We start from the raw sequence: 16,402 nt of genomic DNA, 5'->3' as shown, positions 1-16,402 counted from the left end.
GAAGCGCACATATAATATCGAGAGTAGTGAAGCGCACATACAATATCAAGAGTAGTGAAGCGCACATATAACACCGAGAGTGGTGAAGCGTACATATAATATCGAGAGTAGTGAAGCGCACATATAATATCGAGAGTAGTGAAGCGCACATACAATATCAAGAGTAGTGAAGCGCACATATAACCCCGAGAGTAGTGAAGCGCATATATAATATCGAGAGTAGTGAAGCACACATATAATATCGATAGTACTGAAGCGCACATATAATATCGAGAGTAGTGAAGCGCACATATAATACCGAGAGTAGTGAAGCGTACTTACAATATTGATAGCGGTCATGACGTATGTTTGCAGGTCGTCCCCATGGAACTTGAACATCTCTGGGTCGTTCACCACCATCAACTCCAGATACTTCGTCTCCGTTGACCTTCGTGACCTTCCTCCTCCGCCCTCCACATCGTCTGACACAGAGCTGCCTGTCAACAAGAACATGTGACTACCACGCTATATCCATACCGCGGAGTTAGCCATAGGTTGACGACCTATGATTCTAGTAACCATGCTGACACCGGGACAGGAGTAAAACTGTCTGTCAACAGACGTCACAGAGGTACAGTCGCACTTACCTGCAACCCCACAGAACCGTTTTGACGCCGTCCTCCTGTAAACCACGTGGGGGCGTCCGCCTGAGACGTCACGCCGCACGCGCGGCACGTGTCGGTGACGTATTGGCACGAGCATAAGGTCATGGTCACTTGTGCTGACAATCCCGTGCTGTTAAGTAAGATATACTGACGGAGTAAACACCACGACGTGTAGAGCAGTGTTCATATATGACAGATATCAATAATAAATAATTGTTGTCGTTTGGCAGCTCAATGAACGTAAACATCGTACCAGTCCGTGACAAGTGCTGACGGCGACCGCTGACTCATTATGGTAAACTGACGTCCCGTGGTAGTAACAGCTACCATGATTGGCTGAGCAGGGGTGGATGACCGCTGTCCTATTGGCCGTCAGTGTCCTCACAACACAGCCTGAAACACACATTACGCCATACAGTGGACCCTGACTGAACCGATGACTTCTCTATACAGGACACTCTGGTACATGACGCATGATCATCCTCGGTACATATGTCACAGGTTTTTCAGTGTCGTGTGTGTTGAGACCAAGGTCGTCTACGGCGAGTGTCGACTGTGATGAAGGTAAGTAAAATCATGATATCATCAGGTTAAAGTGTCGAGGAAAGAATGACAATGGGCGGACAATATGACAGATGCTGTCTCACCTGTGTGTCACTAAACGTATTGCGCGCCGTGATGGTCAATGTAAGCCATGACCCTACATCTCGCCTGGTCAACCAAGGGTCATTTAAGTCAAGGAGTCCTTGGTATATCGCCCCTTATTCTGAACTGTCTCCATAAGCATTCATATGGCAGCCCTTACAATGATAAACGCAACACAAGGATTGTGAAAACACACTCTACTCTACTAACTCTTCAGTACATCTTCAAATACAACTTCTAAGCTAGACAGACTCGTCGCAGAGTGGGAAAATGGACTGATGTCGTTTGGCCTCAGTCAACAGCAAAGGCCGCACTACTCTGCTAGTGTCATGGGTATCTTTCTAAAGTGATCGAACCTGACCTTTATTTGCCACATGTCATAATACATCAATTTGATTCGTTAAAACTAAATCTGACCATGAACTCATGTGTGTCGGAAAAATACCGGAGTCTTCGTGATCGGTTGAGCATGATGTTCTCAATCGCTTGTGTTTGGTAGTTCATGATGAAAGTGTTCGCTCTCCCAGCTGATGAACTGAATGACCAACACAGCATCGAAACAATCACAATGATAAGTCGGAAATCTCCTTTCTCTATCGATTCCCTTTTTAACCGAGACTTTCTGTCACCATACCTGTGTACAATGCAAGCTATCGGGAAGGTATTCAGCATCTCAAAGGTTTACTTTGTTACTATTTTCTAATGTTTTGACGATGCATTTTTACCTTACCAGTCGTGTTTACATGGATCGACGTTCAGTTCGTCCTCGAACGAACTTGTGTTGACCTCTTTACAATCCTTTCTTTAATATAGTACTGACACTGGTAGTGACAACCCCTGTGTCCCGTCATCATCCACTCACCAGGGGCCGTGAGATGGTCGTTGGGTGTGAGATGAAGGCGGTAGTCTTCTCCCAGGGCGTGTACTGCATAGATCAAGTCCCCCTGTTTTCCTAAAGGAGACTGGATGCCACGCCCACTAACGTGCATGGGGATTACGACGTCATACACAGGGACTGAAATACAAAATTGATTTGGTCGGAATGTGTATCTGCTCTTGCTTGTCATTCAGGGTATATCTCAATTTAACAAAAAGGGGCATGTGTCCTTGATGGCGCTCAAGGGGCATGTGTCCTGGTGGCGCTCAAGGGGCATGTGTTCTAGTCGTACTCTAGAGGCATGTCTTCTGGTGGTGCTCCAGGGACATGTGTTCTGGTCGTACTCTAGAGGCATGTGTTCTGGTGGTGCTCCAGTGACATGTGTTCCGGTCGTACTCTAGAGGCATGTGGTCTGGTGTTGCTCCAGGGACATGTGTTCTGGTCGTAATCTAGAGGCATGTGTTCTGGTGGTGCTCCAGGGACATGTGTTCTGGTCGTACTCTAGAGGCATGTGTTCTGGTGGTGCTCCAGGGGCATGTGTTCTGGTCGTACTCTAGAGGCATGTGTTCTGGTCGTACTCTAGAGGCATGTGGTCTGGTCGTACTCTAGGGGCATGTGTTCTGGTCGTACTCTAGAGGCATGTGTTCTGGTCGTACTCTAGAGGCATGTGTTCTGGTCGTACTCTAGAGGCATGTGTTCTGGTCGTACTCTAGAGGCATGTGTTCTGGTCGTACTCCAGAGGCATGTGTTCTGGTCGTACTCTAGAGGCATGTGTTCTTGTGGTGCTCCAGGGGCATGTGTTCTGGGTTGTACTCTAGGGATATGTGTTCTGGTGGTGCTCCAGGGGCCTGTTTTCTGATTGTGTTCCAGCGGCATATGTTCTGGTCGTACTCTAGAGGCATGTGTTCTGGTGGTGCTCCAGGGACATGTGTTCTGGTCGTACTCTAGAGGCATGTGTTCTTGTGGTGCTCCAGGGACATGTGTTCTGGTCCTACTCCAGGGGCATGTGTTCTGGTCGTACTCTAGAGGCATGTGTTCTGGTCGTACTCTAGGGGCATGTGTTCTGGTCCTACTCCAGGGGCATGTGTTCTGGTCGTGCTCTAGAGGCATGTGTTCTGGTCGTACTCTAGGGGCATGTGTGCTGGTGCTGCTCCAGGGGCATGCGTTCTTGGTCGTACTCTAGAGGCATGTGTTATGGTCGTACTCTAGAGGCATGTGTTCTGGTGGTGCTCCAGGGACATGTGTTCTGGTCGTTCTCTAGAGGCATGTGTTCTGGTGATGCTCCAGGGGCATGTGTTCTGGGTCGTACTCTAGAGGCATGTGTTCTGGTGGTGCTCCAGGGGCCTGTTTTCTGATTGTGTTCCAGGGGCATGTGTTCTGGTCGTACTCTAGAGGCATGTGTTCTGGTGGTGCTCAAGGGGCATGTGTTCTGGTCGTACTCTAGAGGCATGTGTTCTGGTGGTGCTCAAGGGGCATGTGTTCTGGTCGTACTCTAGAGGCATGTGTTCTGGTGGTGCTCCAGGGACATGTGTTCTGGTCGTACTCTTGAGGCATGTGTTCTGGTGGTGCTCCAGGGACATGTGTTCTGGTTGTACTCTAGAGGCATGTGTTCTGGTGGTGTTCCAGGGGCATGTGTTCTGGTCGTACTCTAGAGGCATGTGTTCTGGTCGTACTCTAGAGGCATGTGTTCTGGTGGTGCTCCAGGGACATGTGTTCTGGTCGTACTCTAGAGGCATGTGTTCTGGTGGTGCTCCAGGGACATGTGTTCTGGTCGTACTCTAGAGGCATGTGTTCTGGTGGTGTTCCAGGGGCATGTGTTCTGGTCGTACTCTAGAGGCATGTGTTCTGGTCGTACTCTAGGGGCATGTGTTCTGGTCGTACTCCAGGGGCATATGTTCTGGTCGTACTCTAGAGGCATGTGTTCTAATCGTACTCTAGAGGCATGTGTTCTGGTCGTACTCCAGGGGCATATGTTCTGGTCGTACTCTAGGGGCATGTGTTCTGGTCGTACTCCAGGGGCATATGTTCTGGTCGTACTCTAGAGGCATGTGTTCTAATCGTACTCTAGAGGCATGTGTTCTGGTCGTACTCTAGAGACATGTGTTCTGGTGGTGCTCCAGGGGCATGTGTTCTGGGTCGTTCTCTAGAGGCATGTGTTCTGGTCGTACTCTAGGGGCATGTGTTCTGGTGGTGCTCCAGGGACATGTGTTCTGGTCGTACTCTAGGGGCATGTGTTCTGGTCGTACTCTAGAGGCATGTGTTCTGGTCGTACTCTAGGGGCATGTGTTCTGGTCGTACTCTAGAGGCATGTGTTCTGATCGTACTCTAGAGGCATGTGTTCTTGTCGTACTCTAGAGGCATGTGTTCTGGTCGTACTCTAGAGGCATGTGCTCTGGTGGTGCTCCAGGGGCCTGTTTTCTGATTGTGTTCCAGGGGCATGTGTTCTGCTCGTAGTCTAGAGGCATGTGTTCTAGTGGTGCTCCAGGGGCATGTGTTCTGGTGGAGCTCCAGGGACATGTGTTCTGGTCGTACTCTAGAGGCATGTGTTCTGGTGGTTCTCCAGGGGCATGTGTTCTGGTCGTACTCTAGAGGCATGTGTTCTGGTCGTACTCTAGAGGCATGTGTTTGGTCGTACTCTAGGGGCATGTGTTCTGGTGGTGCTCCAGGGGCATGTGTTCTGGGTCGTACTCTAGAGGCATGTGCTCTGGTGGTGCTCCAGGGGCATGTGTTCTGGTCGTACTCTAGAGGCATGTGTTCTGGTCGTACTCTAGAGGCATGTGTTTGGTCGTACTCTAGGGGCATGTGTTCTGGTGGTGCTCCAGGGGCATGTGTTCTGGGTCGTACTCTAGAGGCATGTGTTCTGGTGGTGCTCCAGGGACATGTGTTCTGGTCGTACTCTAGAGGCATGTGTTCTGGTGGTGCTCCAGGGACATGTGTTCTGGTCGTACTCTAGAGGCATGTGTTCTGGTGGTGTTCCAGGGGCATGTGTTCTGGTCGTACTCTAGAGGCATGTGTTCTGGTCGTACTCTAGGGGCATGTGTTCTGGTCGTACTCCAGGGGCATATGTTCTGGTCGTACTCTAGAGGCATGTGTTCTAATCGTACTCTAGAGGCATGTGTTCTGGTCGTACTCCAGGGGCATATGTTCTGGTCGTACTCTAGGGGCATGTGTTCTGGTCGTACTCCAGGGGCATATGTTCTGGTCGTACTCTAGGGGCATGTGTTCTAATCGTACTCTAGAGGCATGTGTTCTGGTCGTACTCTAGAGGCATGTGTTCTGGTGGTGCTCCAGGGGCATGTGTTCTGGGTCGTTCTCTAGAGGCATGTGTTCTGGTCGTACTCTAGGGGCATGTGTTCTGGTGGTGCTCCAGGGACATGTGTTCTGGTCGTACTCTAGGGGCATGTGTTCTGGTCGTACTCTAGAGGCATGTGTTCTGGTCGTACTCTAGGGGCATGTGTTCTGGTCGTACTCTAGAGGCATGTGTTCTGATCGTACTCTAGAGGCATGTGTTCTTGTCGTACTCTAGAGGCATGTGTTCTGGTCGTACTCTAGAGGCATGTGCTCTGGTGGTGCTCCAGGGGCCTGTTTTCTGATTGTGTTCCAGGGGCATGTGTTCTGCTCGTAGTCTAGAGGCATGTGTTCTAGTGGTGCTCCAGGGGCATGTGTTCTGGTGGAGCTCCAGGGACATGTGTTCTGGTCGTACTCTAGAGGCACGTGTTCTGGTGGTTCTCCAGGGGCATGTGTTCTGGTCGTACTCTAGAGGCATGTGTTCTGGTCGTACTCTAGAGGCATGTGTTTGGTCGTACTCTAGGGGCATGTGTTCTGGTGGTGCTCCAGGGGCATGTGTTCTGGGTCGTACTCTAGAGGCATGTGCTCTGGTGGTGCTCCAGGGGCCTGTTTTCTGATTGTGTTCCAGGGGCATGTGTTCTGCTCGTACTCTAGGGGCATGTGTTCTAGTGGTGCTCCAGGGGCATGTGTTCTGGTGGAGCTCCAGGGACATGTGTTCTGGTCGTACTCTAGAGGCATGTGTTCTGGTGGTTCTCCAGGGGCATGTGTTCTGGTCCTACTCTAGAGGCATGTGTTCTGGTCGTGCTCTAGGGTCATGTGTTCTGGTCGTACTCCAGGGGCATGTGTTCTGGTCGTACTCTAGAGGCATGTGTTCTGGTCGTGCTCTAGGGGCATGTGTTCTGGTCGTACTCCAGGGGCATGTGTTCTGGTCGTACTCTAGAGGCATGTGTTATGGTCGTACTCTAGAGGCATGTGTTCTGGTCGTACTCTAGAGGCATGTGTTCTGGTCGTACTCTAGGGGCATGTGTTCTGGTGGTGCTCCAGGGACATGTGTTCTGGTCGTACTCTAGAGGCATGTGTTCTGGTCGTACTCTAGAGGCATGTGTTCTGGTCGTACTCTAGAGGCATGTGTTCTGGTCGTACTCCAGGGGCATATGTTCTGGTCGTACTCTAGAGGCATGTGTTCTAATCGTACTCTAGAGGCATGTGTTCTGGTCGTACTCTAGGGGCATGTGTTCTGGTGGTGCTCCAGGGGCATGTGTTCTGGGTCGTTCTCTAGAGGCATGTGTTCTGGTCGTACTCTAGGGGCATGTGTTCTGGTGGTGCTCCAGGGGCATGTGTTCTGGTCGTACTCTAGAGGCATGTGTTCTGGTCGTACTCTAGAGGCATGTGTTCTGGTCGTACTCTAGAGGCATGTGTTCTGGTCGTACTCTAGGGGCATGTGTTCTGGTGGTGCTCCAGGGGCATGTGTTCTGGGTCGTACTCTAGGGGCATGTGTTCTGGTGGTGCTCCAGGGGCCTGTTTTCTGATTGTGTTCCAGGGGCATGTGTTCTGCTCGTAGTCTAGAGGCATGTGTTCTAGTGGTGCTCCAGGGGCATGTGTTCTGGTGGAGCTCCAGGGACATGTGTTCTGGTCGTACTCTAGAGGCATGTGTTCTGGTGGTTCTCCAGGGGCATGTGTTCTGGTCGTACTCTAGAGGCATGTGTTCTGGTCGTACTCTAGAGGCATGTGTTTGGTCGTACTCTAAGGGCATGTGTTCTGGTGGTGCTCCAGGGGCATGTGTTCTGGGTCGTACTCTAGAGGCATGTGCTCTGGTGGTGCTCCAGGGGCCTGTTTTCTGATTGTGTTCCAGGGGCATGTTTTCTTCTCGTACTCTAGGGGCATGTGTTCTAGTGGTGCTCCAGGGGCATGTGTTCTGGTGGAGCTCCAGGGACATGTGTTCTGGTCGTACTCTAGAGGCATGTGTTCTGGTGGTTCTCCAGGGGCATGTGTTCTGGTCCTACTCTAGAGGCATGTGTTCTGGTCGTACTCTAGAGGCATGTGTTCTTGTGGTGCTCTAGGGGCATGTGTTCTGGTCGTACTCCAGGGGCATGTGTTCTGGTCGTACTCTAGAGGCATGTGTTCTAGTCGTGCTCTAGGGGCATGTGTTCTGGTCGTACTCCAGGGGCATGTGTTCTGGTCGTACTCTAGAGGCATGTGTACTGGTCGTACTCTAGAGGCATGTGTTCTGGTCGTACTCTAGGGGCATGTGTTCTGGTGGTGCTCCAGGGGCATGTGTTCTGGGTCGTACTCTAGAGGCATGTGTTCTGGTTGTGCTCTAGGGGCATGTGTTCTGGGTCGTACTCTAGAGGCATGTGTTCTGGTTGTGCTCTAGGGGCATGTGTTCTGGTGGTGCTCCAGGGGCATGTGTTCTGGTCGTACTCTAGAGGCATGTGTTCTGGTCGTACTCTAGAGGCATGTGTTCTGGTCGTACTCTAGAGGCATGTGTTCTGGTCGTGCTCCAGGGGCATGTGTTCTGGGTCGTACTCTAGAGGCATGTGTTCTGGTGGTGCTCCAGGGGCATGTGTTCTGGTCGTACTCTAGAGGCATGTGTTCTGGTTGTGCTCTAGGGGCATGTGTTCTGGTGGTGCTCCAGGGGCATGTGTTCTGGTCGTACTCTAGAGGCATGTGTTCTGGTCGTACTCTAGAGGCATGTGTTCTGGTCGTACTCTAGAGGCATGTGTTCTGGTCGTACTCTAGAGGCATGTGTTCTGGTGGTGCTCCAGGGGCCTGTTTTCTGATTGTGTTCCAGGGGCATGTGTTCTGCTCGTACTCTAGAGGCATGTGTTCTGGTGGTGCTCCAGGGGCATGAGTTTTAGGTGGTGCTCCAGGGGCATGTGTTCTGGTGGTGCTCCAGGGACATGTGTTCTGGTTGTATGCTAGAGGCATGTGTTCTGGTGGTGCTCCAGGGACATGTGTTCTGGTTCTACGCTAGAGGCATGTGTTCTGGTGGTGCTCCAGAGACATGTGTTCTGGTTGTACTCTAGAGGCATGTGTTCTGGTGGTGTTTCAGGGGCATGTGTTCTGGTGGTGTTACAGGGGCATTTGTTCTGGTGGTGCTCCAGGGACATGTGTTCTGGTGGTGCTCCAGGGACATGTGTTCTGGTTGTACTCTAGAGGCATGTGTTCTGGTGGTGTTTCAGGGGCATGTGTTCTGGTGGTGTTACAGGGGCATATGTTCTGGTCGTACTCTAGGGGCATGTGTTCTGGTGGTGCTCCAGGGACATGTGTTCTGGTGGTGCTCCAGGGACATGTGTTCTGGTCGTACGCTAGAGGCATGTGTTCTGGTGGTGCTCCAGGGACATGTGTTCTGGTCGTACGCTAGAGGCATGTGTTCTGGTGGAGCTCCAGGGACATGTGTTCTAGTCGTACTCTAGAGGCATGTGTTCTGGTGGTGCTCCAGGGACATGTGTTCTGGTCGTACGCTAGAGGCATGTGTTCTGGTGGTGCTCCAGGGACATGTGTTCTAGTCGTACTCTAAGGGCATGTGTTCTGGTGGTGCTCCAGGGGCATGTGTTCTTGAGTGTTCAGCTCATGATCTCGTAATTTCTGCTTGGTGTTTATTCTTCTATTGTCTGGGTGTGGTCTTATAGTGAAGGACTCCAGCTTGCCACCTAACAGGTCTCCATGTCGACATGGTGTTACCGATGATATGATGTATGTTTAGTGCTGCTGACCCTCCAAACTAAACCAATTACCATTATCTGCTGTGTGGGTGACCTACTGCAACAACCTGAGTGTGTTCTGAATGTCAGGTCATCTAATAACAAAATCAATAAGACTTTTATTACAACCCACATTTGGACTGAATGTTACAATCTAACAAAATCAACAATGAGCCTTTTTTAACCACCTGAGCCTGGTGTGACGACTTTGCGATGATGAAGAGGATGGTGACGACTACGAGATAATGATATTGGTGAGGATTTTGACAGTCTACATTCTCTGCAACCACTCACCTTGTTCTGCGTGACGGGTGCCGAAGTAGTGAAGCAGGTCCTCTGGCTCCATGTCCGTGTGAAACTGTAACACGTACACAGGCACGTCACAACACAGCTACACAGACACAAACCCATGTGCTAACACTCCCCATAGTATTGGAGATATTTACAAAGACCTGCTTAAATCACTATGGTTTTCTTCCAGTACCCTCATGGGATGCATTTGTTGAAGATGGCCGATGTAGAACTTAAAATACTTACTGAATATGATATGCACTTTTTTATTGAGAAAGGGCTAAGTATCACGTTAAAAGTATATCACGTTAAAGGTATATCACGTTAAAGGTATATCACTTTAAAGGTATATCACGTTAAGGGTATATCATGTTGAAGGGATATCACGTTACAGGTATATCACGTTTCAGGTATATCACGCTTAAGGTATATCATGTTAAAGGTATATCACGTTAAAGGTATATCGCTTTAAAGTTATATTACGTTAAGGGTATATAATGTTTCAGGTATATGACGTTTCAGGTATATGACGTTTAAGGTATGTTATGTTGTAGGTATATCACGCTGCAGGTATATCACGTTAAAGGTATATCATGTTAAAGGTATATCAAGTTAAAGGTATATCACGTTAAAGGTATATGACGTTAAAGGTATATCATGTTAAAGGTATATCAAGTTAAAGGTATATCATGTTAAAGGTATATCAAGTTAAAGGTATATCACGTTTCAGGTATATCACGTTTCAGGTATATCATGTTTCAGGTATATGACGTTAAAGGTATATCCCGTTTCAGGTATATCACGTTTCAGGTATATGACGTTAAAGGTATGTCACGTTGCAGGTGTATCACGTTTCAGGTATATGACGTTAAAGGTATATCATGTTGCAGGTATATCACGTTTCAGGTATATGACGTTAAAGGTATATCACGTTTCAGGTATATGACGTTAAAGGTATGTCACGTTGCAGGTATATCACGTTTAAGGTATACGACGTTAAAGGTATATCATGTTGCAGGTATATCACGTTTCCGGTATATGACGTTAAAGGTATATCACGTTTCAGGTATATGACGTTAAAGGTATATCAAGTTAAAGGTATATCACGTTAAAGGTATATCACGTTTCAGGTATATCAAGTTTCAGGTATATGACGTTAAAGGTATATCATGTTAAAGGTATATCAAGTTAAAGGTATATCACGTTAAAGGTATATCACGCTGCAGGTATATCACGTTAAAGGTATATCATGTTAAAGGTATATCAAGTTAAAGGTATATCATGTTAAAGGTATATCAAGTTAAAGGTATATCACGTTTCAGGTATATCACGTTTCAGGTATATCATGTTTCAGGTATATGACGTTAAAGGTATATCCCGTTTCAGGTATATCACGTTTCAGGTATATGACGTTAAAGGTATGTCACGTTGCAGGTGTATCACGTTTCAGGTATATGACGTTAAAGGTATATCATGTTGCAGGTATATCACGTTTCAGGTATATGACGTTAAAGGTATATCACGTTTCAGGTATATGACGTTAAAGGTATGTCACGTTGCAGGTATATCACGTTTAAGGTATACGACGTTAAAGGTATATCATGTTGCAGGTATATCACGTTTCCGGTATATGACGTTAAAGGTATATCACGTTTCAGGTATATGACGTTAAAGGTATATCAAGTTAAAGGTATATCACGTTAAAGGTATATCACGTTTCAGGTATATCAAGTTTCAGGTATATGACGTTAAAGGTATATCATGTTAAAGGTATATCAAGTTAAAGGTATATCACGTTAAAGGTATATCACGCTGCAGGTATATCACGTTAAAGGTATATCATGTTAAAGGTATATCAAGTTGAAGGTATATCAGGTTAAAGGTATATCACATTAAAGGTATATCATGTTTCAGGTATATCACGTTTCACGTATATGACGTTAAAGGTATGACACGTTGCAGTTATATCACGTTAACAGTATGTAACGTTGCAGCTATATCATGCTGCAGGTATATGACGTTAAAGGTATGTCACGTTGTAGGTATATCACGTTAAAAGTATGTTACGTTTCAGGTATATCACACTGCAGGTATATCATGCTGCAGGTATATCACGTTAAAGGTATGTCACGTTGCAGGTTTATGACGTTAAAAGTATGTTACGTTGCAGGTATATCACGCTGCAGGTATATCACATTCCAGGTATATCTCGTTAAAGGTATGTTACGGTGCAGGTATATCACACTGCAGGTATATCACGTTAAAGGTATGTCACATTCAGGTATATCACGTTAAAGGTATATCATGTTAAAGGTATATTACGTTACAGATATATCACGTTAAAGGTATATCACGTTTCAGGTATATGACGTTAAATGTATGCTACGTTGCAGATATATCACGCTGCAGGTATATCACATTTCAGGTATATCACGTTAAAGGTATGTCACGTTGCAGGTATATCACGTTGAAGGTATATCATGTTAAAGGTATATCACGTTACAGATATATCTCGTTAAAGGTATGTTACGTTGCAGGTATATCACACTGCAGGTATATCACGCTGCAGGCATATCACGTTAAAGGTATGTCACGTTTCAGGTATATGACGTTAAAGGTATATCATGTTAAAGGTATATCACGTTACAGATATATCTCGTTAAAGGTATGTCACGTTTCAGGTATATCACGTTTCAGGTATATCACGTTCCAGGTATATCACATTAAAGGTATGCATTCTTTCAGGTATATCACGTTAAAGGTATGTTGCGTTAAAGGTATATCACACTGCAAGTAAATCACGTTTCAGGTGTGTCACGTTACAGGTATATCACGTTAAAGGTATATCATGTTAAAGGTATGTCACGTTACAGATATTTCACGTTAAAGGTATATCACGTTGCAGGTATATCACGTTGCAGGTATATCACGCTGCAGGAATATCAGGTTCAAGGTTCTCATGACTTGCCACGGTGGTCCACGTGTGACGTAAACCATATTCGGTTGGTGCATCCACGGAATCGATACCATACTGCCACATTAACTGGTCAATGTCGTCAGTTTGGTGTGGAAGTGTAATGGTATTGGGCGGCTTTACAACTTGTGGGAGAACCCAATTCATTATTGTTATGACAACTGGAATGGCGTTAAACAACAAACAAACAAATTTTGTGCAAATGCAGGGATGAAACGTCACCTTGCAGCAGGGTAATGCCCGCCCACGATGAGCACGGGTTGTAACTTTTTGAGGCAAAAAAACATTGCTGTACTTTTATGGCCGGATGTTTCTCCAGACCTCTCTCCCAAAGAACATGTCTGGGATGGACGGACGCCTACGACAGGACCAAAACCAACCGGTAACGCTCGCTCAGTTGGGCCAATCTTTGGTTGACAATTGGAACAATTTGTGGTCACATCCGATATTGACATTGTTAACTGAGCTGTTACACCAACCCTCTTTTGCGGCGTATCGCTGTCTCGTGTTAGCAGGTTGGGGGTTTGTGCGTGATGTTCTTATCATGAATCATTGATCAGACGAATTACCAAATGTTTTATTGTTATGTTCAATAACATAACATTTACACCACTTTATATGAAACACATGTACTTTTTTCCGTCAGTATAGATCTGAGTTTTTAACATAATATTGTGGTATGCATGTTTGTCGAAATAAATTAAAACATGGACATATTAAAAAGTGAAATTTATATTCTACTACCTGCAGATGACACAAGAAAGTCTTTTACATCTCTTGGTAAATAATGTTCTGCCTACGTTTACCACTATTAGCAATTCTCCTTTTCTTAAGCAAAACAAACGTCTATATTCTCGACATGTTAGTGTAGAAAAATAATATTCAACAATTACCACGATTGATAACATTACTACAATCTCTGGCCCATGTGTTACACCACTAAGAGTGTCGAGATATTGGGAAATGGGGCATTTAGATATTTTTCATTAGATTTGACTTCCTACTCCCCGTCATAGCAGCAGTTAATTTAATGAATCTGATACAAATCAACTAAAAAACAAAATTAAAAAAGACCGCGAGGACAGACACACACAGAAAGGCTGACTCAGCAACATTCAGGAAGCAACGCAACATACAATGTTTTGCAAAAGAAAGCTTTGATTCAATTCTTAAATATTGATTATTTAACTACATTCTGAAATTTGATCGTAATACTAGAAATTGTATAGCAATATTGTTAAACGGTCCGGATCAATTGCCAAAATAGAAACACCTGTGATAATAGTCCCAGTGTTGTTGTATTATTAGGATATTACAAACAAATGAAATAAATATTTTGAAAAGATGAATGATGAAAACATATGTTAACATGCTTTTAACAGATGCAATGGCATAACACAACAATATCAACAACATGTAGAATGTCGGACATAGAATCCTCATGAATCGGATTATACCTCCCGGCTGATATACCTCTACGATGAAGCAGGACGGGGACGTGTGACTGGTGCCTCCCTTCCCTCGTGATATACCTATACGATGAAGCAGGGTGGGGACGTGTGACTGGTGCCTCGAGATCCTACCCTCGTGATATACCTCTGCGATGAGTGAGTGAGTGAGTATGGTTTTACGCCGCTTTTAGCAATATTCCAGCAATATCACGGCGGGGGACACCAGAAAATGGGCTTTACACATTGTACCCATGTCGGGAATCGAACCCGGGTCTTCGGCGTGACGAGCGAACGCTTTAACCACTAGGCTACCCGACCACCCCACCTCTACGATGAAGCAGGGTGGGGACGTGTGACTGGGGCCTCCCTTCCCTGCTGATATACCTCTACGATGAAGCAGGATGGGGACGTGTTACTGGTGCCTCCCTACCCTCGTGATATACCTCTACGATGAAGCAGGATGGGGACGTGTTACTGGTGCCTCCCTACCCTAGTGATACACCTCTACGATGAAGCAGGGTTGGGATGTATGACTGGTGCATCCCTACCCTCGTAATACACCTCTACGATGAAGCAGGGTGGGGACGTGTGACTAGGGCCTCCCTACCCTCGTGATATACCTCTACGATGAAGCAGGGTGGGGATGTGTGACTGGGGCCTCCCTACCCTCGTGATATACCTCTACGATGAAGCAGGGTGGGGATGTGTGACTGGGGCCTCCCTACCCTCGTGATATACCTCTACGATGAATCTGGATGGGGACGTGTGACTGGGGCCTCCCTTCCCTGCTGATATACCTCTACGATGAAGCAGGGTGGGGACGTGTTACTGGTGCCTCCCTAACCTGCTCATATACCTCTACGATGAAGCAGGGTGGGGATGTGTGACTGGTGCCTCCCTTCCCTCGTGATATACCTCTACGATGAAGCAGGGTGGGGATGTGTGACTGGGGCCTCACTACCCTCGTAATATACCTGTACGATGAAGCAGGGTTGGGATGTGTGACTGGTGCCTCCCTACCCTGCTGATATACCTCTACGATGAAGCAGGGTGGGGACGTGTGACTGGTGCCTCCCTACCCTGCTGATATACCTCTACGATGAAGCAGGGTGGGGACGTGTGACTGGGGCCTCCCCTCCCTCGTGATATACCTCTACGATGAAGCAGGGTGGGGATGTGTGACTGGGGCCTCTTTGCATGGTCTCTGTGACATAGATGTCTCAGATGATCCTTACTCTCAGCCTGGTCGTACTTGTGAGGCTCATTTCGCTATCCACTAGAATCGCAATAATATAAGTGTATGACATGCTTCTATCTGGTTTACAAACTGTAGTCAGAGTCAAATACACACTCATGTTATTTTAATGTTACGTGGAAATGTAGATTGATCTACTGTTGAAAATGAAAGATGGTTGGTTGTTTGGTTTGTTGTTTAACGCCGCACTCAGCAGTATTCCAGCTATATGTCGGCGGTCTGTAAATAATCGAGTCTGGACCAAACAATCCAGATCGATCCATGCAATTTGGATCGATGACATGCACCCGTTCCAGTTAGTCGCCACTTACTACAAGCATTGTCGCCTTTTAGGGCAAGCATGGGTTGATGAAGACCTATATTCTTCACGGGTCGAAAATGAAGGATGATTAATTGGTACATCAGTAGTTATATTATATATTTTAAGAATTGATTTAAAGAACATCACTCATATTTTCTCCTCAATATTCAATATTTTCTTCTTCTGTTTTCTGTTGTGTTACCCGATTTGCGTGTAATGGTTGTTCCCGAGTTGGAACGTTTATTCCCAGCTCGTGTCAGTATTTGACAATGGTGTGTATGGTGATGCAGATTACATAACGCTGAGACGTAACGCACTATGCATATCTCATATATCTGAAAACATAAATTCAGCAAAAAAATACCCACTATTGGTTATGGCGTCCTTATTACATTTTATCAGAGTCATTGTTTCAGGAAATAACCAGGGCAAATATATGACCAAAGAACACGAAAACATATACCTTAACACTTAAGGGGCTGCGTTCAATACCTGGTACACTCATCCACGTCTCTATATGTACTTTCACCGCTCTGGCTGAGGCCGATGTCACCTCGTCATGACGGGCCACGTTCCCCTCGATACACCCATTGACACAGGAGTACAGGACACACAGACACACCTACCTGAGATAGAGCGTCACCCCCACTGCAGACCACACACAGGAAACACACCACTGCTGGGCCGCGCATCTTGGGACCAGTGTCTGAATCGGGAGAGACCCAACAGCAGACTGACTCTTGTCCTGGCGCAGACACTTCTGCCTGGCGGCGTATCTCTGTCTCTCATCACCCACCCACCTAGCGACCCGGAACAGTCTTAAAGCTGCAGGGACCATGGTGCCACGTGTTCTGTAGAAGTGTTTAGGTTTTGCTGGTGACTAGAATTGTTTTCGTACAATGTCATATAGAAAGTGGTCAAATGTAACAAATGTTATATTTTGGCTAACTCTTTCTTAGTAAAGTACAGATT

At 46.7% G+C, this 16,402-nt stretch overlaps 1 protein-coding gene across 2 annotated transcripts in view; it reads right to left on the bottom strand.

Moving 5' to 3' along the window:
- LOC124145569 (A disintegrin and metalloproteinase with thrombospondin motifs 10-like) overlaps window positions 1-16,195 on the bottom strand; it is a 74,361-nt gene extending 58,166 nt beyond the window's left edge. For both annotated transcript variants that reach the window (XM_048389122.1, XM_048389123.1), the window contains exons 1-6: window positions 16,057-16,195; window positions 9,453-9,516; window positions 2,152-2,304; window positions 898-1,037; window positions 627-774; window positions 322-476 (exon numbers count right to left, since the gene is read on the bottom strand). In XM_048389122.1, coding sequence (XP_048245079.1) covers window positions 322-476; window positions 627-774; window positions 898-1,037; window positions 2,152-2,304; window positions 9,453-9,516; window positions 16,057-16,122 — 726 coding nt within the window. In that variant the 5' untranslated portion in view covers window positions 16,123-16,195. The remainder of the gene's footprint in view (window positions 1-321; window positions 477-626; window positions 775-897; window positions 1,038-2,151; window positions 2,305-9,452; window positions 9,517-16,056) is intronic.
- Window positions 16,196-16,402: the final 207 nt, after the last annotated feature.

The sequence above is a fragment of the Haliotis rufescens genome, unplaced genomic scaffold, assembly GCF_023055435.1.
Source record: "Haliotis rufescens isolate VD_foot unplaced genomic scaffold, xgHalRufe1.0.p SCAF_8, whole genome shotgun sequence".
In the NCBI taxonomy this organism is placed as follows: Eukaryota; Metazoa; Mollusca; class Gastropoda; order Lepetellida; family Haliotidae; genus Haliotis; species Haliotis rufescens.
This window is presented reverse-complemented; position numbering and strand designations above follow the sequence as displayed.